The sequence below is a fragment of the Phyllobates terribilis genome, unplaced genomic scaffold (genome assembly GCF_046119375.1).
Source record: "Phyllobates terribilis strain yellow unplaced genomic scaffold, ASM4611937v1 Scaffold_8__6_contigs__length_399053987, whole genome shotgun sequence".
Lineage (NCBI taxonomy): Eukaryota > Metazoa > Chordata > Amphibia > Anura > Dendrobatidae > Phyllobates > Phyllobates terribilis.
Window position 1 is genome coordinate 263523790 of NW_027362768.1, and position 22435 is coordinate 263546224.

At 47.5% G+C, this 22435-nt stretch overlaps 1 protein-coding gene across 3 annotated transcripts in view; it reads right to left on the minus strand.

Annotated features, from left to right (window-relative positions):
* Positions 1 to 22435, minus strand: part of LOC141157213 (cytochrome P450 2D17-like) — a 472560-nt gene that overhangs the window by 389897 nt on the left and 60228 nt on the right. For all 3 annotated transcript variants that reach the window (XM_073644206.1, XM_073644204.1, XM_073644205.1), the window contains exon 2: positions 1195 to 1366. In XM_073644206.1, the coding sequence (XP_073500307.1) occupies positions 1195 to 1366 (172 nt within the window). The remainder of the gene's footprint in view (positions 1 to 1194; positions 1367 to 22435) is intronic.

The window sequence follows — 22435 nt, forward strand, 5'->3', positions numbered from 1 at the left end:
AAAACCATTTCCGGTGACTACCTCTTGAAGCTCATCAAGAGAGTGCCCAGAGTGTGCAAAGCAGTCATCAAAGCAAAAGGTGGCTACTTTGAAGAATCTAGAACATATTTTCAGTGGTTTCACACTTTTTTGTTAAGTATATAATTGAACATGTGTTAATTCATAGTTTTGATGCCTTCAGTGTGAATGTACAATTTTCATAGTCATGAAAATACAGAAAAATCTTTAAATGAGAAGGTGTGTCCAATCTTTTGGGCTGTACTGTAGATAACTTTTATACCAGCATCCCACTCTTCAAGTCCTTATCTGTGCGAGCTACCACAGCATGCGGTACTTTCCACAAAAATCAGAGAGGCCTCACTAAGATGCTAATTGGGCAGCTGCTCAGGAAGGTTGAGAGCAGAGCTCAATGTAGCGACAACATGCTGGTGGTCAAGAACAAGAACAAGAGGGATGTCCTTTTCTTTACCACCATACATGGTGATGGAAGTACCCCAACCCCTGTACAAATTACCTCTACGAAGGTCCACAAACCACGCTGTGTACTGGGGTACAACAAGAACATGGGGGGAGTTGATCTCTCTCATCAAGTCTTCTAGCCGTACAGTGCCATGATAAAGGCCAAGGTGTGGTACAAGAAGCAGGCCGTGCACATCATACAAATGGCAATGTGCAATGCTTATGTGCTATCGCGATGTGCAGGCCAGACTGGTACGTCGTACCTACAGTTACAGGAGGAACGCCCTAATCTTTGGACATCAGGAAGGAGCGGGCCCCAGTACTTCCTTTATCTATTCTGTCCATTATGTAAACGAAGTGCAGTGGGTCCTAGACGCTTCATTTATGGAAATCACACTATTTTATGAACTATGCCCAATGTGTCTTAGATTGTGGAATTTACCTTTAGTTTACATAATTGAATAGTTTGAATTCCTGAAGCCTTGGCCTGAACATCAATGTTTATCATATTACATTCATTTTGTACTCAATTTACAAGTTTCACTGAACTTTTCCTACTCTATTTTTCTTTGACAATATATATAATATAAAAATCAGTGGTTTAAGTTGAATCCAGAGAGCCCCGCAGCAACATCAAGAATGAGCTGTGCTGATGGTAAACTGATTTGAAGTCATGCAAACAGCACATCATAACTGTCATATAGCACAAACTTTATAAAAACAGTAGCACATTACCTTTGGTGTCTCCAACATATCCTACTGTTTCATATATGGGAAATCGAGGACGATCTGCTGAGTCTTCAGACCTGTTGACCAGAGCTTCCTTCACCAGTTCAAACCCATTGAGTACCACCATTTTCTTCCAAAAGTACTGCAGACTAAATACATTCCCAAACTCTTTTCTCACCTGTTAAAAATATGTATTTTGAAGGAAATAAGTATTGTTTTTCATAAAATAAATCCAAGAAATAATGCGGAGATGTCAGCTAGGTAATTCATATTTTTAAATATATCTACAATCTGTTAATCATTGCAATCAGTATTACCTGTTTTATATAACAGATTCTCTGCTTACTGATTTTTTATTTTTCTTTTTGTTTTTTTTTGCTCTATAATATATTATTAAGCATTAGTGTTGAGCGAGCATGCTCGACACTGCTCGGTACTCGCCCGAGCATCACGCTACTCGGGATATTCGGCGAGCACCGAGCATTTCCGGGTTACTCGGGCGGAAGCTCGGGTCTCTGCCCTGCATGTTTGGCGCTCTTTACAGAGCCAATGAACATTCAGGGATTGCCAGCCAGTCACTGTAATGCCGCAGCCATGTTGTTTGTGGGCATTACAGTGATTGGCTGGCCGCACAGCGTCACCTTGAGTATTTAAAACCGGGCGCCGCCATCTTGGACACAGTCGCTCCGGATCAGACAATGCAGGGACAGTGCTGCTGATTTAGGGAGAGATACATCCTGCAAAATAGTTAGTGTAGCATCTGTAAAGGCTGCCAGATCAAACAAACAGTCCTTCTCAGGACTAATATCCATCCCAGATATCAGGCAGGCAGGCTGTATAGGAAACGCAGTGGTTATACCAGCAAACGCTGCATTACAGTCCTGTGTGCTCCTGTTGCTGAAATTGCTGGACTTAGCTCCAGATCTCGGGGGCCAGGAAAAATCCTTTTTTTTTCATCTAAATCCTCTTTTTTTTTTTCCTCCTTCACACTGTACAAATACCCGTCTTATTAACCTGTTGGTGTCCCCTTCCCCCCCCAAGAAAAAAAAGTGTGTATCTGATTTTTCAGACACAAATATATCTGTTGAAAATAGTCTGGTGTAGGCTAGAGAAATAGAAGTGTGGTTTTGCTGTTCCACGGTTCAACCCTCTGTATTATCCACTTTTGGGCCATTTGTATCTAAAAAAACAGTTTGAGTGTGTCGCTCACTGTTCAGCCACAAATATATATATTTAAAAAAGTCTGGTATACACCAGTAAATTATAACTGTGGTTTTGCTGTTCCATGGTAAAAAATCTCTATTATCCTGCTTTTGGCATTTTTTGCCGTAAAAAAAAACTAATAGTGTCTCCCTGATTTTTCAGACACAAATATATCTGTTGAAAATAGTCATGTGTAGGCCAGAGAAACAGAAGTGTGGTTTTGTAGTTCCACGGGTCAAATCTCTGTATTATCCTGCTTTTTTGCATTTTTTGCCGTAAAGAAAAACAGTAGTGTCTCCTGATTGTTCAGCCACAAATATGTCTGTTGAAAATAGTCTGGTGTAGGCCCGAGAAATACAAGTGTGGATTTGCAGTTCCACGGTTCAAACCTCTGTATTATTCACTTTTGGGCCATTTTTACCTAAAAAAAAACAGTTTGAGTGTGTCGCTCACTGTTCAGCCGGAAATATATCTATTTAAAATTTTCTGGTATACCTCAGTAAACAATAACTGTGGTTTTGCCATTCCACGGTAAAAAATCTCTATTATTCAGCTTTTGGTATTTTTTCCGTAAAGAAAAACAGTAATAGTTTCTCCCTGATTGTTCAGATTGTTTAAAAGAGTGGGGAGTAGGCCAGAGAAATAGAACTGTGGTTTTCCTCTTCCATGGTTCTAATCTACTTTTTATTACCCTTTTTCCATTGATAGTGCGAGTGTAAGCTATTTTACTTCCTTTACAATGGGCAAGGCGCGTGGCAAGGGACGTGGAAGTGGACGTTCTGGTGATGGTGCATGCAGAGGACGGGGCCGTGGCCAAGGTGAAAATGTGCTACAACCAACAGCCACATCTTCTCGCTCCCACTTCTTGACCGAATTACTAGGGAAGCACAGAACAACACCGTTATTGCAAACTGATCAGTGTGAACAGGTTATTAATTGGATAGCAGATAATACATCCAGTTACCTGGGCACCACCACCTCCGGTCTGTCTTCCACACGGTCAACTCTTAGTAGCCGTGAGTCTCGACCGCATATGACTCGCCCCCTGGGCCGTGGGGACCCGGAACCGGGCTTCAGTGCGATGATGGGGGTAGTAGTGGCAACCCGATCCCGTGCCTCAGGGTGGTCAGACCAAATGCTGTGGCAGTCTATTTGTAGAGTTATGGATGTCCGACTACACCACCCGTGGATTGCGGTCAGGGATGACCGCCGCTGCTAGGCAGACCGCTGAGGCTGGTGTTGGTGTGCAGCACAGGGATAGGATAACTCCCCACGGGAAGAGTGTAGCCTCAGGGCAGCGTATGTGAATGCTGGGGGTGATAGTGCAGGCCCCAATAATAAGAGTTCAGAGTCCGCTTCAAACAGTCCAGGGTCTTTATTGTAGGTATTACTAATGACCCAACAGGAGTACAGGGTAGGAATGGGCCTGGGTATCTGAGAGCATTCGGGCGAGCCCCACTGGTCAGGGTGAGTGTGAAGGCCTACCGTTCTCTCTCTCTGCCCTTGCTGACTATCCCCCTTTTCGTGGTGTAATAGCCCACGTCCCTGAGCTGGCCGTGTACTTCGCCTGTATGGCTTGTGACTCGGGCCCTAGGTACCTTTTGCTTCTCCGTGCTGTACTGGTCCCTCTGTGTGGCGGAGCCTCCAGGCTTCTTAGGTCAAGGGACCTGAAATCCCTCGCGGGTTGGTTCTCTGCTGCTGGGCTTGAAACCCTGACAGCCTCGGACCCCAATGTCCGGTAGTGTGGTTCTCTCTGCCAGGACCGGCTCTCGTCGCCTCTGTCCCTGGCTTGCAGCTTCTCCTCTGCCTCACGGACTCCTCAGCTGCTGCTGACCTGTCCCTCTTCTCTGAGAACCCTTCTGGACACCTCAGAAGTGGGTTCTGGTCTCTCTAACCCTGCCCCAGTTCCAGCTTTTATAGGGGCAGCCAGCTCCCCCTACTGGCCTGGGACAGGAGGTGCTGCATGCTAATTGTCCCTGACCAGGGAACCTCCCTCCTACTCTCAGACACTGCCTTTAATATTTGTGGCACCCAGACCTGGGGTGACACATTCCCCCCTAGTAAAATGTAGTACTCCATGACTAAACAAGAAACACAAATACAGGGTATAAATGCATGACCATAAACACAACAGGGAAGGAAATTACAAACAACATCACATATTGAGTTCTTTAGGTCAGAGTGTGGTCTGTGACCGGGTGTCCATATCACCAACAAAAGGAGAGGGTCACAGTATGATCCGTGACCGGGTGTCCATTTCATCAACACAACGGGAGCCTTAACCAGGTGGGGGTCTGTCCTTGCCACGAGTCCTTGACAGTCTTTATTCATTCCTTTGGTTAGGCTCCGAGCATATTTACAAGGAAAAAAAGAACAAAAGAGTAATATGGCAAAGGACAAAATCTTTATTAATAATAAATTACCAAAGTGATAAAAGTTATGCAAAAATGACAAGGCAAGGGGATAAGGAGAGAAGGTGCCAGAGACAAGGCATTTCCTGGGGATCAAACGCTGGGCAGTCCAAACCTTATGGGTACATATAGGTATAGAGACAATGGAGCAAGACATGGATATATAACTAAATAGATCACAGAGTATGGACAGTCCATCAATAAAGAGATTACCCCATTGTAAGACAGGAATCAGCTCGGTAAACATAAGAATAAATATCATGTGCAAATTGCAAATAGTAAATGGTAGCCGAGATAAGATTCAAGTCTGAGAATTAGGTATATACATATCTTACACCATATTTATATGGGTTGCAATGTCCAACAAGTACCCAGAGTATGATTTAAATTACTCACCCAGCCTAAATTAACACAGGTGAAGGAGAGCCCGCGGATGCCAGGAAAGCCCCAGAAAGTGCTGCCAGTAAGGAACGCGCCCCAACATGCGTTTCGCCTCTCTTTATCAAGAGCAGCCTCTTGATAAAGATAGGCGAAATGCGCGTTGGGGCGCGTTCCTTACTGGCAGCACTTTCTGGGGCTTTCCTGGCATCCGTGGGCTCTCCTTCACCTGTGTTAATTTAGGCTGGGTGAGTAATTTAAATCATACTTTGGGTACTTGTTGGACATTGCAACCCATATAAATATGGTGTAAGATATGTATATACCTAATTTTCAGACTTGAATCTTATCTCGGCTACCATTTACTATTTGTAATTTGCACATGATATTTATTCTTATGTTTACCGAGCTGATTCCTGTCTTACAATGGGGTAATCTCTTTATTGATGGACTGTCCATACTCTCTGATCTATTTAGTTATATATCCATGTTTTGCTCCATTGTCTCTATACCTATATGTACCCATAAGGTTTGGACTGCCCAGCGTTTGATCTCCAGGAAATGCCTTGTCTCTGGCACCTTCTCTCCTTATCCCCTTGCCTTGTCATTTTTGTATAACTTTTATCACTTTGGTAATTTATTATTAATAAAGATTTTGTCTCTTTGCCATATTACTCTTTTGTTCTCCTTTTTTTGCATGTTACTAATGAGTAGGCAATACGAACCTGGTGCTTGACATATTGTCTTAGCACCATGGTTCGTCTTATATTATGTATTTGGCCAGTTTTTCTCTTACGTATTTACAAGGAAGTCCCGGTTACTCAAAGTTCATAACCTATTAGTCCATATATCTTGAAAAACTGGGAAAACAGTATTAATAACCAGGGTACAACATAAAACATTAAATATATACACTGTGCATTTAGATCTTCCAGCGAGCTGGCCTTTGACCCCTAGTGCTCCGGGTTGACCTACGTAACCAACTGTCTGGTGGTGGTCTAACCTGGCTTTCCCCACTATCATTTAGGGTACAGCAACTAGCTGGGTTAACAGGCAGGGCAGTCTGCTGTCTGCGGGTTTTTTGGCTTACCGCAGGCATAGCAGGCTCACTGTCAGCAGAGGGTAGACTCTCCTGGGCTGCTGGCGTGGGTTCTTCTGCCTCCGGGGCTGCTTGTTCTTCTTGTTCCTCCTGCTCTCCTGTAGGCTCCTGCTGGGTAGGTTGAAGGAAGTGTAGGACGGGTACCACTATTGCGTCATTTATTAGAGTCCAGGTCCGGGGGAACTCTCCGAGAACGGTGCTGATCATTTCTTCCTTGTCCTCTGCGGGTTCAAGGTCATCTTGATCTTCTCCTGCACTTTGTAGTAGCTCGGGGCACCGTTTTAGGTGGTCTCTGGAGACAGTGCTAGTGGTCTCTCCTCCATCCTTGGTAATTACACTTACCTTCGGGTTGTTGTGCTCGGACTGCAGTACTGTGTATGGGTCTCTCTCCCACTGGTCGTCCAGCTTGTGAAGCCTTCTCTTCCGCTTCAGGACCTGCTCACCACGTTCCAGCGGACCAGCAGGGGCGTGTTGGTTGAAGAGCCTCTCTTGTTTTTCTCTCGCTTGAGCCAGACTCCTCTCCACACTCTCCTGTATCTTCTTGTACTGTAGCCGCCGTTCCGTAACCCAGTCCGCGTCTGGGAAGGTGTCCTCGGGTGTCAGGACTCCCATCTCCAGGTCTATCGGCAGCTTACTTGGTCTTGCTCGCATCAGGTAAGCCGGGGTGCAGTTTGTAGCATTCACCGGGATATGGTTGTACAAGTCTATCAGGTCTGGCAGCTTCTCCAGCCACAGGCTGCGTTCATCCAGGGGCAACGTCTTGAGGAGATCAATGACGATATTATTCATTTTCTCACACAGCCCGTTGGTTTGCGGGTGGTAAGGCATTGTCCGAATCTTCCTACAGCCGTAAAGGTTGCAGAACTCCTGGAATATTTAAGCCTCAAACGCTGGACCTTGATCTGTCAAGACCTGTTCCGGATACCCGTGTGGACGGCAGAAGTGTTGCTGGAAGACTCTGGCCGCTGTTTGGGCTGTCAGGTCTTTAACAGGAACCACCACCAGGAACCGGGAGTAATGGTCCACAATCGTGAGGGCATAGATGTAGCCGGACCGGCTTGGAGCCAACTTCACATGGTCCAGAGCTACCAACTCAAGAGGCTGCCTGGTGATGATGGGCCTCAAGGGTGTCTTCTGGCTGATACAGTACTTCCTTCGGAGGTGGCATGGGCCGCAGTCCCTGCTCCACTTCTCTATGGCCCCTCTCATACCGACCCAGTAGAACCGCTCTCTCAGTAGGAACTCCAGTTTCTTCCACCCGAAGTGTCGCGCTCTGTCATGGTAGGCCTCCAGGACCATTGCTGCATCTCGCCTTGGGACTACTACCTGCCAGATCAGCTCGTGCGTCCATTGGTTGACAAGCCTTCTGCACAGCTTGCCCTCGTAGAGCAATAGCCTGCTTTTCTCCTTCCATCACTGCTAGGCTTGCTCTGGAGCGTCCAGGCCAGGGCTAGCGTCTGCCTGGGTTAACAGGTCTTTCACCAGGCAAACTGCAGGGTCACTATCTTGCGTTTCAGCCCAGCCGTGGTGGGGTAAGGGGTTGAACATGACGGTGGTTAAGTCTTTGTCTCTTACCCGGTGAGAATACTGAGCGGCCCCATACCGGTGGAACGCAGGGAGCTCTACTTCCTCCAGCTCTTCCGAGTCTTCTTCTCCTTCGGGTAGGTGAGGCATTCTTGATAGGGCGTCTGCGTTGGCATTGGTCCTGCCTGCCCGGTATTTGATTGAGAAGTCATAATTGGATAGCCGGGCCATCCACCGCTGTTCTAGGGCACCTAGTCTTGCATTGTCCAGGTGTCAGCGGGTTGTTGTCCGTGTACACAGTAAACTTTGCGGTGGCCAGGTAATGCCTAAACCGTTCTGTGATGGGGCACACCACTGCCAAGAATTCTAGCTTGAAGGAGTGGTAATTCTCTGGGTTTTATTCAGTGGGCCTCAGATTCCGGCTGGCGTACGCGATCACCCTTTCTCTGCCCTGTTGGTTCTGTGACAGTACGGCTCCTAGCCCCACATTGCTGGCATCTGTGTGGAGGATAAAAGGCTGGCCATAATCAGGGTAGGCCAGGATCTCATCCCCCGTGAGGGCCATCTTCAACTGGCGGGCAGGCTCCTCTTCTGGCTTGTCCCACTTGAAGGGTGGCTTTTGACTGGGCTTAGATTGACCTATCAGGAGGTCCTGCATTGGAGCTGCCATCTTTGTGAAATCGGGGATGAACCTTCGGTAGTAGCCTACCAACCCAAGGAACTGCCTCACTTCCTTGATGTTAGAGGGGCTTGGCCAGCTCTTGATGGCTGTCACTTTGTCGGGGTCGGGGGCTACTCCCTCAGCACTCACCACGTGCCCTAGGTACTGTACCTTCGGTTTCAACAGGTGACACTTTGAGGGTTTCACCTTCAGGCCATAGCCTGTCAGGACTTCAAACACCTCTGCCAGGTGTTTCAGATGGTCCTCATAGGTCTTCGAATAGACAATCACGTCTTCCAGGTAAAGTAGGACCGTCTCGAAGTTTCGGTACCCTAGACAGCATTCCATCAGCCTTTGGAAGGTCCCGGGTGCGTTGCAGAGCCCGAATGGCATACAGTTGAATTCGCTCAATCCCATCGGGGTGGTGAAGGCGGTCTTCTCCTTGTCAGCCTCTGCCACAGGAACCTGCCAGTACCCGCTAGTAAGGTCCAAAGTAGAGAAGAAATTAGCTGATTTTAGGGCTGCTAAAGACTCCTCTATCCTAGGTAACGGGTACGCGTCTTTATGGGTGATACGGTTGACCTTTCTATAGTCCACGCACATTCTCATGATACCGTCTTTCTTTTTTACCAAAACTAAGGGAGCTGCCCAGGGGCTACAGCTATCTCTAATGACCCCAGCTTCTTTCATTTCTCTCAGCATGCCCTTTGCGTTCTGATAATGTGCAGGAGGTACAGGTCTGTGTCTCTCTTTTGTTAGTGGATGGCTCCCCGTGGGGATGTGGTGTTCCACTCCCTTTACTCGGCCGAAGTCTAGCGGGTGCTTACTAAAGATTCTCTCGTACTCCTGAACCACCTGGTAGACTCCTTGTTTTTGGTGCAGGGGAGTAGAGTCAGCACCCACATGGAGTTTCTGGCACCAGTCCTCCTTGTGTTTCTGGGAGCCATTATCCTCCACCGGAGGAGATGGAGGCAAGGGTTCCATGACCCTGAGAGCATTGTGTTCGACGGCAAACAATTTGGCTAGTGTAGCGTACCGTGGCAAGTGTACTTCCCTTTCCCCAATGTTTAAGATCCGGACGGGCACCCTCCCATGGCGGACATCAACCACCCCCCGGGCTGTCAAAATGGTGGGCCTGCTGTCTGAGTACACGGGTTCTACCATGGCTTGGTAGTCTCTCCCTCTTAACCCGATTGCAGTCTGACACCAGATCATCATTTCATTTTTGGGAGGCATGGCAATGGGGAACGGGTCGCTCATCCTTACGCTACCGATCTCACCACCAGACAGTTCTACCTGTTGCCGTCTCATCAGGGCTCTTATCTCTTTCTGGAGGACCCTCTGTTGGCTGGAACTCGCATTCATCGCCACCTGCTGCAAAATTACAATTACTTCTGAAAGACAGTTTTCAATCACGTTAGTACCCAAGGTTATTTTAGGGTGACTTTCTCGACGGCCAATGTCCACAATGATCACTCCCTGTGCCGGCAGTTCAATCTTACCAATCTTGATTGTCATCTCTCTGAACCCCACCTGCGGCACGGATTGACCATTGCTGGCGATGATGCTTAAGTCATCGTCTGGATAACGGGTTATATCCGCGTCACTCCAGTACCGCTTGAAAAGTACGTAGGTGATGGTAGTCACTTGAGACCCGGTGTCCAGCAGTGCACTCATGGGGATACCGTCTAGCACTATGGGTAGGACCGGGCATCCCCCCACGTACTTATCGCGCCAATTAGACGGTACTGGTGACCTTATGCCTGAAGGTTGGCCCTCTGCCCCAGGTCGGACCCATTTAAAGTACAGTACCTGGCTATGTGTCCTGGCTGGCTGCAACGGCGGCAAATCGGCTGTCCATCCTCAGTGTAACGGTCGGCGGGCCTCCCTCTGAACGACGGGATCCTCCTCTGTCGACGCCACGGGACATCCTCTGGGCTGGAAGCCAGCTTGATTGGTCTTGACGGATACACCTGTAACGACTGTATGGTCCTGGTCAATGCAGCAACACTCCTGGTTAGTTCCTGGACCTGATGGTGCAGGTTTGCAGGTTGGGATGGATTTAGGGCATGCGCATCAGCCCCCACAAGGTCTGCGGGGTAGGGCGTCGTCCCCTGGTGGTAAGTGATGACAGGGTGCCGGGAAGCTACAGCGCCACCTGGTGCGGGTTCTCGGAGCACCCGGATGGCCCTATCTTTGAACTGATCAAAAGTCAAATCGGGGTTCTGTAGGGCCATGAGGCGCAGCTGGGTTCTGTGGGTGCTGGATAGCAGACCTTCTATGAACTGGTCAGTCAACAGTTTATCGGTGTCCTGCACGCTGCTAGGGTCAGCCTGTTTGATTGCTCCCAGGGCTTCTTGCAGGTTTAAGGTATAGTCTCTGATACTATCTTGGGCTCGCTGCTTACAGCCATAGAACCGCATTTTGATTTCTGCTGAGGTGCGGGTGTCAAAGGTGTCCCGCAGATGGGTCAGAACCCCCTTTACAGTCCTTTTCTCCTCAGCTGTCCAAGACTTTACCTCCCGCTGGGCCGCACCAGTTAACTGCCCTATCAGTATGCTTACTTTCTGCTCCTCTGTCAGGGGATAAACTTTAAATAAGCTATACAGTCTTTCTTTAAAGTCGCCCAAGGTGTGCGACTCGCCAGCATACTGTGGCAGCCAGGCCGCTCCGGGGATATAGGGCATGGAGAACGGCATCACAGCTGCAGCGGCTACACTGGTGGTAGAGGGTCCCTCCGCGTCCAACATCTTCCTCCCCCCTAGTTAACCGTGGCCTACCTTCCGACGATCCTCTTCTGTAGGCTGCGGCTCCGCTTGCGATGCTCTGGGTGAGGACCTTGAGTCGCGGGGTGATGAAGTCAGCGTCGCTCTCTCCTTCCAGGACCTTGCGCAGCATCTCAGCGTAGGGCGGAGCTTCAAGTCTCGCGCGTTTTTGACGTCCACGTTTTTGATGTCTTCTTCCCGCGCGGCGTCCCGAAGATGGCGTCCGATGGCGGGAAAACGGCTGAAGATGGCGGGAAACGGCTCCGGATGGTGGGAAATCTCTATTTAAGGCTCGTACACAGTTTTTTCAGGCGCGCAATACCAGTTTGTGGCGGGTTGGTCACAATCCTGCCAACTACGCCAAAGCTGACTCGCCCAATGGGCCGTGGGGCACCTGGAACCGAGCTTAAATGCGATGATGGGGGTAGTAGTGGCAACCCGATCCCGTGCCTAAGGGTGGTCAGACCAAATGCTGTGGCAGTCTATTTGTAGAGTTATGGATGTCCGACTACGCCACCCGTGGATTGCGGTCAGGGATGACCGCCGCTGCTAGGCAGACCGCTGAGACTGGTGTTGGTGTGCAGCACAGGGATAGGATAACTCCCCACGGGAGGAGTGTAGCCTCAGTGAATGCTGGGGGTGATAGTGCAGGCCGCAATAATAAGAGTTCAGAGTCCGCTTCAAACAGTCCAGGGTCTTTATTGTAGGTATTACTAATGACCCAACAGGAGTACAGGGTAGGAATGGGCCTGGGTATCTGAGAGCATTCGGGCGAGCCCCACTGGTCATGGTGAGTGTGAAGGCCTACCGTTCTCTCTCTCTGCCCTTGCTGACTATCCCCCTTTTCGTGGTGTAATAGCCCAAGTCCCTGAGCTGGCCGTGTACTTCGCCTGTATGGCTTGTGACTCGGGCCCTAGGTACCTTTTGCTTCTCCGTGCTGTACTGGTCCCTCTGTGTGGCGGAGCCTCCAGGCTTCTTAGGCCAAGGGATATGTAAACAGGAGAAAATACAAGTATATTGGCATACAAAAGTTTATTATTAATTCATATAAAATTCCATCAATAGATGGCAAAAGGTATATATCGTAAAGTGCAGACATGTAGATCAGAAAAAACACCACTAAAATATATAACCCAAAGGGAGGGTAATATAGATAAATACAAGAAGTGGCTTAAATGTCATAAACAATACAAAAATAACAAAAATTACAAAAATTACACAGATATCCTCCTAAAATGAGGAGATGCAGTAAGTATTGAATAATAATGACAGAACAGTAGAACTAAAAAATAGAGAAATAAAGCAGGGCAAAAGGAGGTGGTATACATGGACAATGAACATGACACTCAGTGTGTGGGGATCACGTATACCATAGTCCTGTACAATTAATCCATTGCCATAGTGCATATCATGTACAGGGCACTGGTGACTCTCCCCAATAATTGTCACACGTAAAGAAGGGACCAAATGAGGGCAGGTGTCTGTCAAAGAGGGCAGCCTCAACGCACGTTTCGCAGGTGCTTTTTCGAGAGGCGTAAATAGGAAAAGAACAAGGACCTTTTTAAATACGTAGCTCCGCCCCCTCAGGGCATCATGTGTGTGGTCATGTGATGATTCAAGATGGCTGTCAGTGGAATGATGTGAACGGCGCATGCGCCGGGATAGTCAACACCCCCCCGGGACCCCGCACCGCCCATCATGACGTGGGCGCAACCCGGAAGCGTCAGAAAGACCACATCGGGGAAGGACGCCGACGCCATAGAGATAGACGACGCGAGGGCAAGAGGAGCGAGCCACCCAGCGCATGCGCACAGCAGCATTCCACAGACATTCCCTATATCACAGTGCAGTGAGCCGCAGCTCCATACATAGTCTGTCATGTAGTAAAAGACATAGGGAATAACAAAGTATAATGGGCACTGTGGTGGAACAAGATAACTATAGATGGAAGAAATAGAATAAGAGGAGTGTATAAAAAAGAAAAGGGGAGGAAAGGAAAGGAAAGGAAGAAAGAGGAAAATACAAATTAATACATATAATTAAGGCAAATATGAAAGAAAACAAATAACAACAACAAGCTGATGAACAGACAAATATATCGTTGTGGATTACTCCTCCAAAAAATAATAATTGCTGTTGAGGAATTTATCAAGAAACAGTATCAACGTCCACGTCCACGTGCCACCGCAGCGTTCAATTGTCCATATCCCAGACCTTTGAAAGAAAGCAGAAATTCGCAGCTAACGCCACACAGGCCACACTCCTAAATTCACACATTTCATGACTGCTTGCATTGGAAATGCTGCCTTTTAGGCTGGTGAAGACGGAATCCTTCTGCAACCTTATGGCGGTGGCCGTCCCTCGGAACTCGGTCCCCAGCCGACATTATTTTGCCTGCTGTGCCATCCCCGCACTACACAAGCACGTGTCCCAAAACATCTGCCGTGCCCTCAACAACGCAGTTACTGGGAGAGTCCACCTGACAATGGACAACGGACACGTGGACAAGTGCTTGTGGCCAGGGACGGTACATCTCCCTGACGGCACACTGGGTAAACATAGTGGAAGCCGGGACCCAGTCGGACCTTGGGCCGGAACACATCCTCCCCACACCGAGGATTGCGGGCCTTATGTCTGTCAGAGTTGCGCCCACAGTGTACAGCTCCTGCGCATCATCCTCGTCCTCCTCCTCATGTTCAGCCTCCATCTCAGATATCACCACATCAGTTACAAGCTGGAAGCACTGCAGTACTGCCTCCGCCAAGCGGCAGCAGGCTGTGCGGAAACTCATAAGCTTAGGAGAGAAACCTCACACTGCTTGTGAGTTGTGTGCAGCTGTGAAAGAGCAGGCAGATCTGTGGCTGAGACCGCTGAACCTACATCCAGGCATGGTCGTATGTGACAATGGCCGTAACCTGGTGGCGGCTCTGAGGTGAGGCGAGATCACACACGTACCATGCCTGGCTCATGTGCTTAACCTCGTGGTTCAGCGGTTTCTTAAATCGTACCCCGAGTTGCCAGATCTGCTCGTGAAAGTACGCCGCCTGTCAGCTCATTTTCGCAAGTCGGCTACAGCTTCCGCCGCCCTTGCTGTGTTGCAGCAGCGTTTGCAGCTTCTGTCACACCGACTGGTGTGTGATGTCCCCACACGTTGGAACTATACCCTCCACATGTTGCAAAGGATTTGTGAGCAGAAGAGAGCAGTTGTGGAGTACCAGCTGCAACAAGGCCATCGATATTCAGGTCAGACTGCACACATAAGACCTCAGGAGTGGACCTGGATGTCTGACAGATGTACCATCTTGACAAACTTTGAGGAGTCCACCAAGATGGTGAGTGGCGATGACGCCATCATTAGCATCAGCATTCCACTTGTCTGTCTTTTGCAACGCTCTCTGCAGAGAATTAAAGAGGAGGCATTGCAGCCAGAGTATGATGAGATGGATCAAGAAGCCGTAACGGTCGATTACACACAGCCCAGCCTCATCTCATCCCAATGTGCATTGGGGGACAATGTGGGAGAGGAAGAGGAGGAGGAGGAGGAAGAACAGGAGCTTGTATCATGCGCTGTAGACGGTAGTACCTGTACAACTGTCATACTGTTGGTTCAGCGTGAGTGGCCTGAGGACAGGGTGGAGGAGGAGGAGGAGGAGAGCATGGTCAGTCGTCATCTTGGTGAGGACATGGAAGTCTTGCCCGTTACCAGTCTGGCACGCATGGCTGTCTTTATGTTACGTTGTCTTAACCGTGACCCTCCCATTGTAAAAATGTTGGGTGGCAGTCTTTACTGGTTGGTGACACTTTTAGACCCCGCTACAAGGAGAACTTTCACTCTCTTATTCCTGAGGTGGAGAGGTCTACAAAAATGGGGCAGTACCAGAAGGCCCTTGCTGCAGAACTGTTAAAAAAATTCTCATCTGAACACGCCAGCGGCAGAGGTCACAGTTCGTTGACCAACCAAGGCATACAAGCGAGAGAGAGGCAACTCCAATCCAGCAGAGGAAGGGGAACACTGTCAACATTCTGGGACAGTTTTCTCAGACCCTCCCAGTTTACAGGCCCTGAGGCGCGGGGTACTCTCACAAGGCATGGAAAGTTTCAAAAGATGGTGAGGGAGTACCTTGCCAACTGTTCCAGCGTCCTCCATGATTCCTCTGTGCCTTTTAATTATTTGGTATCCAATCTGGACACTTGGAATGAACTCGCTCTGTACGCCTTGGAGGTCCTGGCCTGCCCTGCTGCTAGCGTGTTATCGGAGCGTGTTTTTAGTGCCGCTGGGGGAATTATAACTGATAAGCACACTCGCCTGTCGACAATGCTGACAAGCTGAACCTTATCAAAATGGATTGGGCCAGACTTCTCATCACCACCTAATGACAGCAGAGTAACATAAAGTCAAATCCACTGTGTTATTTCGGGAGGTGTATTCACATGCACCACTTCACACCCACACATGGGTATTGGAAGGCATAAGCTAAGACTGTGGTAGACCCACTCCCCGTTAATGGGAATAATATTTTTAAGATGCTGTACTGTATGACTCTTGTAAGGGGCATTAAAAGCATCTTGTTAAGCTACTGCGACCTCCACCACTTTTCGGAGGGGCATTAAAAGCGTCTTGTTAAGCTACTGGGACCTCCACTACTTTTCCGAGGGTCATTAAAACTGTCTTGTTAAGCTACTGGGACCTCCACGTCTCTTCTGATGGGCATTAAAAGCGTCTTGTTAAGCTACTGTGACCTCCACCACTTTTCCGAGGGGCATTAAAACCGTCTTATTAAGCTACTGGGACATCCACCACTTTTCCGAGGGGCATTAATACCTACTTGTTAAGCTACTGGGACCTCCACATTTCTTCTGAGGGGCATTAAAAGCGTCTTGTTAAACCACTCTGAACTCCACAGCTCTTCCAAGGGGCATTGAAATGTTGTTTTTAATTAATTCCACGACACTTCGAACGGGCATTGCATTTCCTCCTAATTTTGCTTGGAAGGCATAAGCAAATACTATGGGAGACCCACTCCTCAATAATGGGAATAATGTTTGTAAAATGCTGTACTGCATGCCTCTTTTAAGGAGCATTGCAAGTTCCTCCGTCCTAATTTTTGGCAGCTTTTGCTTGGAAGGCATAAGCAAAGACTATGGAAGACACACTCCCCAATAATTGGAATAATGTTTGTAATATGCTGTACTTTATGGCTCTTGTAAGGGGCATTGCAAGTTCCTCCATCCTAATTTTTGGCAGCTTTTGCTTGGAAGGCATAAGCAAATACTATGGGAGACCCACTCCCCAATAATGGGAATAATGTTTGTAATATGCTGTACTGCATGGCTCTTGTAAGGGGCATTGCAAGTTCCTCCATCCTAATTTTTGGCAGCTTTTGCTTGGAAGACATAAGCAAAGACTATGGAAGACACACTCCCCAATAATGGGAATAATGTTTGTAATATGCTGTACTGCATAGCTCTTGTAAGGGGCATTTCAAGTTCCTCTGTCCTAATTATTGGCAGCTTTTGCTTGGAAGGCATAAGCAAAGACTATGGGAGACACACTCCCCAATAATGGGAATAATGTTTGTAATATGCTGTACTGCATGGCTCTTGTAAGGGGCATTGCAAGTTCCTCCGTCCTAATTTTTGGCTGCTTTTGCTTGGAAGGCATAAGCAAATACTATGGGAGACCAACTCCCCAATAATGAGAATAATGTTTGTAATATGCTGTACTGCATGGCTCTTGTAAGGGGCATTAAAACCGTCTTTTTAAGCTACTGCGACCTCCACCACTTTTCCGAGGGGCATTAAAACCATCTTGTTAAGCTACTGTGACCTCCACGTCTCTTCCAAGGGGCATTCAAACCGTCTAGTTGAGCTACTGGGACCTCCACGTCTTTTCCGAGGGGCTTTAAAACCGTCTTGTTAAGCTACTGTGACCTCCACGTCTCTTCAAAGGGGCATTAAAAGTGTCTTCTTAAGCCACTCTGAACTCCACAGCTCTTCCAAGGGGCATTGAAATGTTGCTTTTAATTACCTCTAACCTCCACGACTCTTCCAACGGGCATTGAACTAAGAGAGACCCACTCCCCAATAATGGGTAGAAGGTTTTTAGTACGCTGTAATCCACTTCTGTTTCAAGGGTCATTGCAGTTCCTCATAATTTTTGGAAAGCCTTCCATTCACTGCTTATGCCAACAGTGTACAGGAGACCCAGTTGCTATGAATGGAAAAAACGGTTTAGTTAAGGCCCTCTGACCTCCATATCATTTCCAAGGGGCATTGGAAATTTTTGGTAGGCATTGCACTCACTGTATGCCCTATAACTGTGTAGCCGAACCACTCCTTTTGTTACAGAAACATATCCTACAAGACATATGTGGTTGACTGGCCTGATATTGATGTGAATGGTCCCTGTTCCTCCTGCTCTTTTTCCTTTGCCACTACCTCATCCATCATTTATCACCTGAAGCTTTGTTTTAACGGGTGTCATAGAACTTGGATAGTAGCAGGAAAACATCCAGCAATCCTCGGAGGAGGTAGGATATGCGCCAAAACGCTGACCAGCTCAGGCCTAGCCGCTACTACATACATGCGCTTGCATTCCAAGAAAACAAAGCAGATGCTAACTTCTATCATCATCATCATGCTCCTCACCTTGGCACTCTCAACTTGCCTGATGGAGAAGCCAGGGCCCACTGGATGAGTCTAGTTCTCTGGTGGGCTCGTCCAAAGCTGCTCTAAAGCAGGCCAGGCTAAGAAAAGTGTGTGGGGGGATGTTGACAGGAGAAATAGGGCGGCTGGGGACCGTTCATGGACACCTGGCCGCCCCCAGGCGGCTGGGGACCGTGTGTGGACACCCGGCCGTGGGGCGGCTGGGGACCGAGTATGGACACCTGGCCACCCACTGGTGGCTGGGGACAGAGTGTGGACACCCGGCCGCCGGGAGGCTGGGGACTGAGTATGGATTCCATGCTGCCAACGCAGCCATGACATGGTGGCCAGATTTCGCCTCCACATGCCTAAAAGGCCCAATTTGGAGAACAGGAGAAGTCCCAGAAGACTGGAGAAGAGCAAATGTTGTTCCTATCTTCAAAAAGGGGAAGAAGGTGGACCCAGGGAACTATAGGCCGGTGAGTCTGACTTCTATACCAGGAAAGATCTTTGAACAAATTATTAAACAACATGTATGTAAGTACATGGATAAGAATGAAGTGATTAACCAGAGTCAGCATGGGTTTGTAACTAACAAGTCATGTCAGACTAACTTAATTTCCTTCTATGACAGAATCACTGACTGGGTGGATCAGGGAAATGCTGTAGATATAGTATATCTTGACTTCAGCAAAGCATTTGACAAAGTATCTCACACCATCCTTATTGAAAAAATGACCAAGTATGCAATGGACCAGGCAACTGTTAGGTGGATTCATAACTGGCTTAGTGATCGGACTCAAAGGGTGGTTGTAAATGGCTTCACATCCAGCTGGATGAATGTCTCAAGTGGGGTACCACAGGGCTCCGTCCTGGGACCTGTATTGTTCAACATCTTTATCAATGATTTAGATGAAGGAATTGAGGGTAAACTGATTAAATTTGCTGATGACACAAAGCTAGGAGGGATTGCTAATACTAGAGAAGAGAGAGAGAGGATTCAAAAAGACCTAAATAAACTGGAGCAGTGGGCAGCAACCAACAGAATGGTTTTTAACAGGGAAAAATGCAAAGTACTTCATCTGGGCAATAAAAATGAAAAAAGCATATACAGAATGGGAGGAATAGAACTAAGCAACAGTACATGTGAAAAAGACTTAGGTATACTAATAGATCATAGACTGAACATGAGTCAACAGTGTGATGCAGCAGCAAAAAAGGCAAATACAATTCTGGGATGTATTAACAGAAGCATACAGTCTAGATCACGTGAAGTCATTATCGGTCTTTACTCCTCTTTGGTCAGACCTCATCTGGAATACTGTGTACAGTTTTGGGCACCACATTTTAAAAAAGACATAGACAAACTGGAGCAAGTTCAGAGAAGAGCGACCAGAATGGTGACTGGTCTGCAAACCATGTCCTATGAGGAACGGTTGCAGGATTTGGGAATGTTTAGCTTGCAAAAAAGAAGACTGAGAGGAGACTTAATAGCTGTCTACAAATATGTCAAGGGCTGTCACATTGTAGAAGGATCATCTTTATTCTCATTTGCACAAGGAAAGACTAGAAGCAATGGGATGAAACTAAATGGGAGGAGACACAGATTAGATATTAGAAAAAACTTTTTGACAGGGTGATTAATGAGTGGAACAGGCTGCCACGAGAGGTGGTGAGTTCCCCTTCAATGGACGTCTTCAAACAGAGGCTGGACAGACATCTGTCTGAGATGATTTAGTGAATCCTGCTTTGAGCAGGGGGTTGGACCAGATGACCCAGGAGGTCCCTTCCAACTCTACCATTCTATGATTCTATGATTCTATGAATTTCAAGTGCAAGCAAGCAATATGGTATTGCAGCCTGGGGGTGGGTGGGTGGCAGGCTGCACACTTACGCCCCCTCGTATGCCAATCTCTTCCTGGAAGCGTGGGAGAGGGAGATTTTTGGTGATGAGGGGACGCAGGGCGCGGACCATGTTGTGTCATGGATGAGGTATATTGATGACATTCTATTCTTTTGGCGTGGGATGGTGGAGGAGCTCGATGACTTCATGGCACGTTTAAATTCTAATGATCGTGCTGTGAAGCTAACGTACACTTACCATCCTAAGCAGATCGATTTTCTCGATATCACACTTGAAGTGTATTCAGAACATTGGATCCAGACTGATTTATTCAGAAAGCCTACCTCAGTGAATTCTCTGATACATGCTGCTTCTGCACATGATTCGTCAACTATTCGGGCCGTTCCTGTTGGTCAGTTCCTCAGGATGAGGCGGATCTGCTCCACAAACTCTAACTTCGAGAAACGGGCCTCTGATTTGGCTGAACGTTTCCGACAACGTGGCTACAGCAATCGATGCATTGGCCGTGACTATATGAGGGCCCGTAATACCTCCCGGGACCATCTCATTCATCCCCCTCCCAGATACGTACATGGGGCACCGGAGAGGATCCGCTACATCTCCACATTCAATCATGAGTGGGGGGCTATGCGGCGGATCCTCTCTTGGCATTGGAACATTTTGAATGCGGAGCCTTCCCTTCGGGAATACATTGGAGAAGCTCCGTGTATGACACCACGACGGTCGAGCACTCTAGGGGACTTATTAGTCACTAGTCACTACATTCCTCCTATATCTAATCCTTTCGGATCCCGTGGACCTAGGATGGGTACTTTCCCATGTGGACACTGTGTGGCCTGCACCAATGTCCTACGTAGTACGTCGTTCATGAGCTCTGACGGCTCCCGCCATTTTGATATCCGTCACTAGATTTCCTGTAGCACCACACATGTGGTATATTACGCCACATGTGGGTGTGGGTTAATATATGTTGGTCTAACATCTAGGGAGTTACGTATCAGGGTTCGTGAACACGTCAGGGACATTGTTGCGGCGCGGTCGGCCATTGATCCACGGGAGCTCAAGACACTGCCACGACATTTCAGGACTGCTCACAATTGTGATCCGCGGTCACTGAAAATACAGGGCATTGATGTGGTTGGTCTGGGCTCTCGGGGTGGGAATGCCAAACGCCTCCTGGCACAAAAGGAGGCAAGGTGGATCATTACCTTGGATACTATGGCGCCACAGGGTCTAAATGAGAGCCTGGGGTTTGCGCCATTTCTTTGATTTGACTTATCTTAGTTCTGTATTTTATGCAATATCCACCATTTATTCCATGTCCTATTTTTTGGACAATGGGATACCTGATGGAACTGACTGATGTGCTCTTCTGTGACCCCTGCTGTATATTTTAACATATAATGGCTAATTTGGTTTTCTGTCCTTTTAACCTTTTTTTCATTGTTTTTTAATTTTTTTCTTATTTGTTTTTCTGTGATTTCTCTTCAAGGACCCCACCTGACTTTTATTCTGATGTCCAGATATCAGATTTATCGGAGTTTCCTCAACAGCAATTATTATTTTTTGGAGGAGTGATCGACAACGATATATTTGTCTGTTCATCAGCTTGTTGTTGTTATTTGTTTTCTTTCATATTTGCCTTAATTATATGTATTAATTTGTATCTTCCTATTTCCTCCTTTCCTTTCCTCCCCTTTTCTTTTTTATACTCTCCTCTTATTATATTTCTTCTATCTATAGTTATCTTGTTCCACCACAGTGCCCATTATACTTTGTTATTCCCTATGTCTTTTACTACATGACAGCCTATGTATGGAGCTGCGACTCGCTGCACTGTGATATAGGGAACGTCTGTGGAATGCTGCTGTGCGCATGCACTGGGTGACTCGCTCCTCTTGCCCTCGCGTCGTCTATCTCTATGGCATCGGCGCGCTTCCCGGATGTGGTCTCTCTGACGCTTCTGGGTTGCGCCCACGTCATGATGGGCGGTGCGGGGCCCCGGGGGGGTGTTGACTATCCCGGAGCATGCGCCGTTCATATCATTCCACTGACGGCCATCTTGAATCTACACATGACCACACACGTGATGCCCTGAGGGGGCGGAGCTATGTATTTAAAAAGGTCCTTGTGCTTTTCCTATTTACGACTCTCGAAAAAGCACCTGCGAAACGCGCGTCGAGGCTGCCCTCTTTGACAGACACCTGCCCTCATTTGGTCCCTTCTTTACGTGTGACAATTATTGGGGTGAGTCACCAGTGCCCTGTACATGATATGCACTATGGCAATGGATTAATTGTACAGGACTATGGTATACGTGATCCCCACACACTGAGTGGCATGTTCATTGTCCATGTATACTACCTCCTTTTCCCCTGCTTTATTTCTCTCTTTTTTACTTCTACTGTTCTGTTATTAATATTCAATACTTACTGCATCTCCTCATTTTAGGAGGATATCTGTGTAATTTTTGTAATTTTTGTTATTTTTGTATTGTTTATGACATTTACGCCACTTCTTGTATTTATCTATATTACCCTCCCTTTGGGTTATATATTTTAGTGGTGTTTTTTCTGATCTGCATGTCTGCACTTTACGATATATACCTTTTGCCATCTATTGATGGAATTTTATATGCCAATATACTTGTTTTTTCTCCTGTTTTACATATATTTTGTTCAAGTTGGCGACATGGAT